At 36.0% G+C, this 8,952-nt stretch overlaps 1 protein-coding gene across 1 annotated transcript in view; it reads left to right on the forward strand.

Moving 5' to 3' along the window:
- Nucleotides 1-1,658, forward strand: part of LOC104728772 (auxin-responsive protein SAUR72-like) — a 2,614-nt gene extending 956 nt beyond the window's left edge. The window contains exon 2 of the mRNA XM_010447709.1: nt 1,541-1,658. Within this exon, the coding sequence (XP_010446011.1) occupies nt 1,541-1,658 (118 nt within the window). The remainder of the gene's footprint in view (nt 1-1,540) is intronic.

The following is an 8,952-nucleotide window of genomic DNA, read 5'->3' on the forward strand; positions in this document are numbered from 1 at the left end:
TTTTTTTTTTTTTTTTTCTTTTTTCTATAGTTCATAATATTACCATATAATTTTTTTTGTTTTGTTTTAAATTGTGTGGCATGAGTGGAATTGTGAAAGAAAACTCTCTCGCTTCTCCGAAATTTGAAAAAAAAATAGCTTGAATTTCTTACAAAGATATGTATATTTAATGTCGGCTTAGATCATACAGGACACATTGCTATTATTGATATATTGTATGTACTCTAATCTAATTTGTATTCTCATTGGTATCTTAATATACATGTTAAGAGGTTTTGGATGAGTGAGACTTAATTTGAGTTAAACAGATAACTAAAAGCACTACATTTACTAGAAAAGAAAACAGAAGAAGCGGATTGATTCAAAAAATAATTATGTTTTCCTTTTCAAAATATAATTTTGTATAATCTACAATAATAAACATGAGTGAAATATTCAACTTTATCTTTGTTAAAAGAACTTTATGATTTGAAAAAAAATTGAGACTTACATAAGAGTATTAATAGTTAATTAAGAAAATGAATGCTTAATATTATAATACCTTTATAATATGTGTGAAAATATTTGAAAAGACGCATATAACGAAAAGAGTTGTTATTTTTCTTACATGATACTAAGAGGCCCGCAGCATCAACCGTCAAATAAGTACTTGAAATATTCTAATGAGTGAAACGTAAGCATCATATATATAGTTATATTTTACAGGCTTCATATTTTATTAATTGTAAGACAATTTATTTTCGGTTTGTATCCGGAATGAAATTATTATTTTTTTCCCGTCAAAGAGGCGGCAGAGAAAAAATTGTGGCTCCTATTAAAAGTTGAAAATGATGTAGTAAGACTGAGGTGTGGCTCATACCAAGTGTGAATTAAGTTATCTAATTATAATGAATTTTATCTTAATTCTTCCTAGCTGACGGTGAATCATGCAATATGCGTTGCTCATGATTTAGGTTTTCAAGCGTTTCAGTCTTCTCACAAGCCATTTTATATGCACACCTTACGTAATAATAAAACAAGTTAGATAATTCCAGCGTACGATTTTTTTTTTTTTTTGTAAAACTGTGAATTTTCATTATAGAAACTCATTATAGAAACTCAATTGTACTGTTACAATAGCCTTGAATACAAGAAATAACCTTTGCCATAAAAAAAATTAAAAGACCAAGGAAATCTGCCAGCAACAAAGGGCGACTAGCCCATCTACCTCAGCTTTCAGTACCCGTACCTCAGCCAGTCCTGCAGTAGCCTTTTGAAATTTTTCCGGTGGCTCTTTGCAAGTATGACATCATGAATTTGTCGATCTAGCTGCTTGAACAGGATGTGTGGTGGTGTTGTCAGGTTGTTGTGAAAGCGTGCATTACGCTCAATCCATATGGCATAGACAGTTGCTTGTCCCACTAAACGCTTGAGTGTTTGGGTGCATATCACATCAGGCATGTCCAACCAACTTGAGAGCGCAGTCCAAGTGTGGAAAACAAATGGGCTATAGCCGAGCCTCCTAGTTACTTCCTGCCAAAGAACTTCACTGAACTCACAGTGCAGGGAAAGGTGATTTCGAGTTTCAGGGTGAGCACCACAAAGACAACAGTTCTCCTCGACTGGCATACCCCAAATTACCAACCTTGATCTTGTGGGAAGGCGATTTAAGTGGGTGATCCACAACATGAAAGCATGTCTCGGTATAGCACCTTTGTACCACACATGCCTTGTCCAATGGAGTGGTGCTTGTCGTTGCCTACGGACCTCCCAAGTCTTCTGTGTGTTGAAATCGTCCAGCATCTCATCCTCTCCTTTCCATAGATACGTATCTGGTTCAGAACAAAGAGTGGGGATGTTTTGCGTTGTGAGATATGTCTCCAACAGTTCCGCTTGAGAAGATCTAGCATGTCTGAGATTCCACCCTGTAGGTGAACATGCTAGAGAAACTGTTCCTGTTAGTGGTATACCTGTTTGAGCAGGTCACGAGTCTCCCAAGTAACATATTAGGAGACCAAAAGGAGACCACCAGTCAAACCAGAAGCTTAACTTTTCTCCATTTCCAACCCGAGATCGCAAAAACAGGGATGCAAGAGGGCGAAGATGAAGCAGAGTTCTCCACGTCCAAGAAACTTGCTTTTTCTCATCAATACGCCAGAAAACAACATCTTTGATTTTGTTGTTTCGCATCCACTCCGCCCAAAGGGAGTCCGTATCGATTAGTAGCCTCCAAATGAGCTTGAGACAGAGAGTTCTGTTTCACTGTGCAAAGCATCTGAAACCTAAGCCTCCTTCTTCCTTTGGTAAGCACAACGATTGCCATGCAACTTTAGCATTTGGCTTCTTAGTGATATCACCACACCACAAGAAACGTGAACACATACTCTCAATGCTTTTCACGCACCATTTTGGCAAGATGAAAGCGGATGCCCAGAAATTGACGGTTCCGTAGATAGTAGAGGCTATTAGTTCTCTTCGACCTGCGTATGAAAGCGCACGAGCAGACCACGTCGTGAATTTGGCAGAGATATTGTCAAGCAGGGGCCTATAGTCACAGAGTCTCAATTTTCTGTGCATCAGAGGCAATCCAAGGTATCTGATGGAGAGTGAACCTAGCCTGAAGCCAAGGGAGTCAAAACCCGAGGTTTCATCCTGGTTCACTCCAGCCACAAAAAGATCAGTCTTGTCTCTATTCATTTGTAATCCTGATGTAGTGGCGAAATCTTGCAACACTTTGGTAATTTGTTGCAGAGATTCTTTTTTACCATCCAAAAACACCATTATATCATCTGCAAAAGTGAGATGGGAATTATTTTACCGTGTTTTCATTTGGCATAAATTAGTTTCCTCCAACACAACGTCGACGTAGACAATGAAGTTATTAATTAAATTCTTACTTTCAGAAATTTTCAAAGTTCTTAATCTAGTTATTAATCAAGTTATTAAACAACTACAATTCAGTGGAAGATTCATTAATCAAGTTATTCCTTCAAGAAATTTTAGATGACGATAATAAGTACAAATGCAAATTGTATGTGATGTAATCCTTTTCTTCCTTTCATTATACAGTTCAGTTTGTTATTGTCTTAAAATTCAAATGTACTAAAAAAATTATTTAAACTGTTGTTTTATATTTAATACAAAAATAATAAATTTTAATTACTAAAACTTAAAGCAATTTATGTTATGAATTGTGGTTGTGTCTAAACATTTTGGTACTTGGTAATAGATTTACCTTAAAACTAGTCATTTGACCATTTTGCACAAACTGTGAACCTTTATTTCTTTCAATATATGTTATGATGGATGTAAATCATCATATAAAGTGACTGAATTCATGAGTCAATTATTCGTTTCAACATCTTTAGTTAATCAGATTTAAATTACTTTTAACAAGTTTAGACTTTTGTTATGAAATTCAGATAATTATTTTACTTAAGATAATAGAGTTTCCATATGATATGAATCATGATATGCTATATATTGTTGCTCCATGAAGTAAATGTCATGATCTTAATTAAGTATGTTTTAGGAGGACATCTTAATAATATTAAAAGAGAAATATATGAATTTGACTTAAAAACGTGTATCAATTAAATATGAATCAATTAGAAAACCATTTTTTGGAATGGTTTTTGTTGATTTTACCATTTTTTATATAGTTTGTAAATTTTACCACTTTCTAAGTTACAAAAATTTGATTTAACATACGTTTGATTTGTTATGTTTGGGTTTAGTCGGTTCTATTTGTGTTTAGAGTTTAGTATTTGGTATTAAGTACGTATTGTATAAAAAAAATTGAAAATACATATTTTTATTCTTCTCGAAAGTGGTAAAATCCACAAATTTTTTTAAAAAAGGTATATCCAAAAGATTTCTAAAAAAAGTGATAATTTTAACAAGAATCCCATTAAATATAGGGTTCTTTATTTAAATATAAGGAAAAGAAAACTACGTCGTATTGAAAGAGTTTACTTACCAGTGTCTTGGTCAATTTCCTGGTTTTCCCGTACCGGTTCAGGCAGTCTTCGACCATAAAAAAGATAGTCAAAAGAGATCATGCCACTGATAACTCTCTAATTTATATGTTTTTAGCATCCTTTTTTGTCCATATTTTGCATTGTTCATACCTCTAACTTAGCATTTCTAGGTCATTAACTGTAGGAATTCACTTTTAGACCATTTAGGGTATTGCATTTTTGCATTTGCATATTTTGGATGAAAACAGGTGCTAAAGAGCCAAAAAGGGGGGGAAAACAAGGACAATCCGAGCATGTACCCGAAGGAGCCATCGAGCTGCAAGAACAAGTCCGAACCCCAACACGATCAAGGAGGATCCAAGAGCATGAAGAACAACCCGAAGATCCACCCGAGGAGTAACCCGACTTCACCCTCGTGTACCCCATCGAGTAGACCATCGGGCAGGTCTGGGAAGCTAGGTCAAAAGGGTTTCCATATATAAACCCCCTCCTCTCCTAACTCGCAAAGTAGCACGCCGCAGACCCTCAAACCAGAGAGCGAGAGCTTCTGTGAGAGAACTGAGTGACTCAAACATTTTCCTTTTCGTTTTGCATTTTTATTTCATAGTTTTTATAGTTTTCTTAGATTTCTATCTTGTACTCTTTCTACTTTATTCTATCTTTTAATACAATGCAATTTTCATTCATTTTTCATTGTTTTGTTCCTTGTTATCATGTCCGAGTAGTGTAGTAAAGTTTCTAGGGATGGGATAGATGATTTTGTGTTCTTCATCGGTTAGGATGCCTTAGTTTGATTGTAAATAATTGATAGATTTCCTTCTAGGTTGGTGTTCTTAATGCTGTCAACAGACTGAGAGGTTGAGATTAGATCTAGGGCGTTTCAGTGACCGAGAGGTGTAGATGAGATGCGCGAATTAACCAATGTTAGAGGTTTACTTGACTTTGAGTAAAAAATTAGATGAGTTTGAGTTTACTGACAATAATGAATCGTTCTTAATGGCTGCTTATTCATATTGCTATTGTGAGAGTGTGGTAAGTGATCAAGGTTGATTGTTGCTAGTGCGAGAGTGTGGTGACAAGGTTTTAGAGATTCATTGTCTAGGAAATAATTGCTTGAGGCATGTAAGGCATCTGTACTGGTCTAGAATACTTAGGATTCGATTACCCCATCCTTAGGAGCTTTCGTATTCTATTTGTTTACATTTTCTTTACTTACTCGACCACTTACCCGATCAGGTACACGATAACCTGCATCGAGTAATACCTCGAGCTGTTCATATCTCATTCGCTTACTCGATCACCCCACTCGATCCTGTACTCGATTGCTTGCATCTAGTGCTTAGGTCGTGTGGTTTCTTTGTTTATATTCTTTTCTTTTATATATTTTAGGACTGTTAGAGCAAAAACCCTATCTGCTTGGCTTGACTTGTATTGTTCTGATCATATCCTTCCTGCTAGCAATAGACAACCATTTGGATTGATAACCCTTTGTACTACAACTGCATAGGGAATTGATACCCTGGGTGAAAACTTGTCTATCAGCCACCATGTTTGAAATCCTCTACGAGTTTCTTGTAAGACATGGAGTTAATGTTTGAATCTCTTGTAGATGCAGTTGCTACAGCAGGATGTTGTTTGGAACAAAGGTCTGTTAGGACACAGGAATTTGCATCTGAGGACAGACAAGTGTCGAATAGCAAGGAAGCGCAGCTCGTAGCTGACGTGGCAAGTCCGATCGCTTGTGGAATAAGAAGATAAAGCAGAATCGAGGGAGAAGATATTTGAAGAATTATTCTTGGTGGATAAGGAAAGGAGTTCTTGGCAAACAAGGAATTGCCTTAAATGAAGATTTGAAGATCTTTTTGTTAGGGTTTAATGTGATCATATATAAAAGATCTTGGGTGGTGAGCGTAGGTTTTTTCCTAACACTGAAAAAACCTTTTGAGTGAGATTGTAACTTCAAGGCTTATAAAAAGAATGCTAAGAAGGTGAGTGTTGGGTTGTTCTCTTAGATCTATATTGGTGAGAGTTTAGATAGAGAAGAGAAGTGTGCATAGATTTATTCTTGTAACCATTAAAAGAGTTTGATAAGAATAAATAATAAGAGTGTGCTTGGTGTGTTCTAAGCAGAAGATTGTGGTGTTAACCCTCTATACCTTTACATTTGGTATCAGAGCGGACATATGATAGAAGTTTCTTTTCTTTTCAACATGTGAGATCTTGTGGCAAGAGGTATGGAGAAACCACAAACTTTTGTTGCAGTTCCAAAAGTTCTAAAACTAGATCCAGAGCACTATGGGCATTGGAAGGTTTCGGTCAAGCAGGCTATTCAAGGTATCGACATGGAGGCCTGGTTTGCTGTTCAAGATGGCTGGACCGAACCAATGGTGAAAAATCACAAGGGAGAATCGATGCTGAAACCTCTGAAGCAGTGGACTGCAGAAGAAAAGGCTGAGGCTAAGCACAACTCGCAAGTCCTGTCGGTGATTTTCAACTCTCTGCCGCTGGAAAACATTCTAAAGACTCAACTCTAGCAACCTAACAGAAGCCAGACAACAACCAATCAAGCCACTGGAATATACTTCTCTTCATTGCCTTGATTCCACGATTACACTTTGCCTTTACCTGCACTACTAACACAAATGATATGCATGAGTATTATCATAAATACTCTGTGAGGCGATCCTCCCATCTATTGGGCTATACACACAAGCGAAAAGACAAACACAATCAATACACAGAACAAGCAAACCCGGCAAATTCTGAACACATGCGTAACTTCGCGACCTTGCGTCTACCTATGCACACCATGAATTGACCGATGCAACATCCGTTGTCTCCATCAAATCCCTAACTGCATCGACCGATGCACGGCTTGCATCGATCAATGCAGTCACGCAAAGCATCGCCGAACACAATCTCCACTGACTCCTCTTGGCTCCACAATGCCAAAAACATCCTCCAAAGGGCACAAAACTCATTGCAAACACTCACATGCAACCACATAAGCATTCAAGAACCAAAAAGCACAGAAAACAAATATCAATTTGCTTAGATCAGCCATGGTTACACACTCACCTTTGTGAATGACGAAAACTGATTCTAAACTCAAGAAAAAGCCTCCTAGAAAACTTGTACCATGATCCTAGCCTCAGATCTCTCAAGAAGAGGCACCAAAATCTCCAAAACCTCTTAAGAACAGCTTCATGCATTATTTCCTCTAACAACACAGAAAATGACAAAACTCGGCCAAGGACGTCGAAATATCCTTTTATACTTGAGTCCTAGGTTTTCCCAAACCCAAAACACAACCAAACAAGGGAGTCAATTAAGTCGTCCCGCAAGTAACGACTTTGCATCGATCGTTGCACAACCCGAACCCGGATTCCGGTTCATGGGCATTACAATTCTCCCTCACCAAGATAGATTCGTCATTGAATCTCGAACAACCATCAGTCAAGGAATTTCGTGCTACCGTCATTGAGTCGTGCTACCTTCATAGATCGATTCGTCATTGTTCCTAAGAACCCATCCAACTCCACAAATGGACGCTTCAGCTGACCAGAATCCATCTGTATTACATTTAACCCAATCTCGAGGAGGAGAGGTAGTCATTTGATTACCATTTTTTTTTTGTCTCTCTTTGGGGTTGTGGTTCACTTATGGCCTTCCATTCCTCCTCATCTTCCATTGCTTCATTGACCACTTCAAGGGCTGAGAACTTCTTTCCATTGAAAACAATATCAATTATATTTCCACAATCTCCAAAGAAGCCAAGGAATTAATGAACTGTACATACTAACTTGAGGATGAAGTTTATCGATTTTTAGGACATGATGCAAATTTTGGTAGATATTCAGACCACTAATAGGGGTCTATTGGTGTTTAGACGCAAAAAAATGTAAGAATTTTTTTTGAAGTCTTAAGAATCACACATTTTCTCGAGTCAAACTTTATCATCTTAATGATGTCAAAAATATTTCTAAAAAATTCTTCAAAGTCTAACACCCTCAGTTGGTTCTTGATGGGCCTTGTTGTTTAAAACCAACAAATTATGACTTCATTTTCTAAAAAGTGAGAGCCTATTTTAAAGTCCATAATTTCTATAATCATTAATTTAAGAGAACGTTTACAATAAAAATCTCAACCGTTCATTCCCGAAGGTTTTGTAAACGATAGATTCTATGAAATGAACAAATCATAATCCAAATGAAATCTCAATAGATAAGATTGAAATCTCAATAGATAAGATTGAAATCTTAAACGATAAAAATATATATATATATTTTATTGTCAGTTTTATCTGGTATATAAACTGAAGATAATTCAGAATCTCGAAAGAACAGTTTGGAGAATTATAAAGAATCTCTATACAAAAACAAGTTATCTTGCAATTTGCTATTTGGAAGAGTCAACAACCTCATCAACAAAGTGAGATTTATGGTTTCGACATGCTTTAATGGTTCATATTCGTAAATTAAGATATACGGTAAATACTATGATTTTTTTTTTTTTTTGTAAATCATGAAAAAAATAAATGGGAAATGTTGTTAAGATTCAGATTTTGATAAAAATCAAAGATAACCCAAAACAAATTTGGATTGATAAGATTAAATATTTGGTAAATAAGAGAAATCATTTGCTTTTCTGTATCTATATATGTATATGCTATAATGGTATGCTAGCTACATGAACCCTTTTCTTTCTCAAGTCTTACAAAACTCACATCTATTCCAATCAAAACTATATCTATCTTTGACAATCGTATAAAATGTTCATACATTGTTTTCACATCTTCATTTTATGACGTTATCAAACTTTATTGGTTCTCGGTTGTTTACAGCCAAAAAAAGAAAAAGAGTCAGAAAAGGTGACTAAAACGACAGCGTTTCCAAATCAGTAAATTCGAATTGGCTTTTCAAGTTCTTAACCTTTTGCAGTTCTCGAGAGATCCTTTCCCAACTTTTCGAAAAAAAAAAAAAAAAAAAAAAAA

This window comes from Camelina sativa, chromosome 11 (assembly GCF_000633955.1).
Source record: "Camelina sativa cultivar DH55 chromosome 11, Cs, whole genome shotgun sequence".
Classification (NCBI taxonomy): domain Eukaryota; kingdom Viridiplantae; phylum Streptophyta; class Magnoliopsida; order Brassicales; family Brassicaceae; genus Camelina; species Camelina sativa.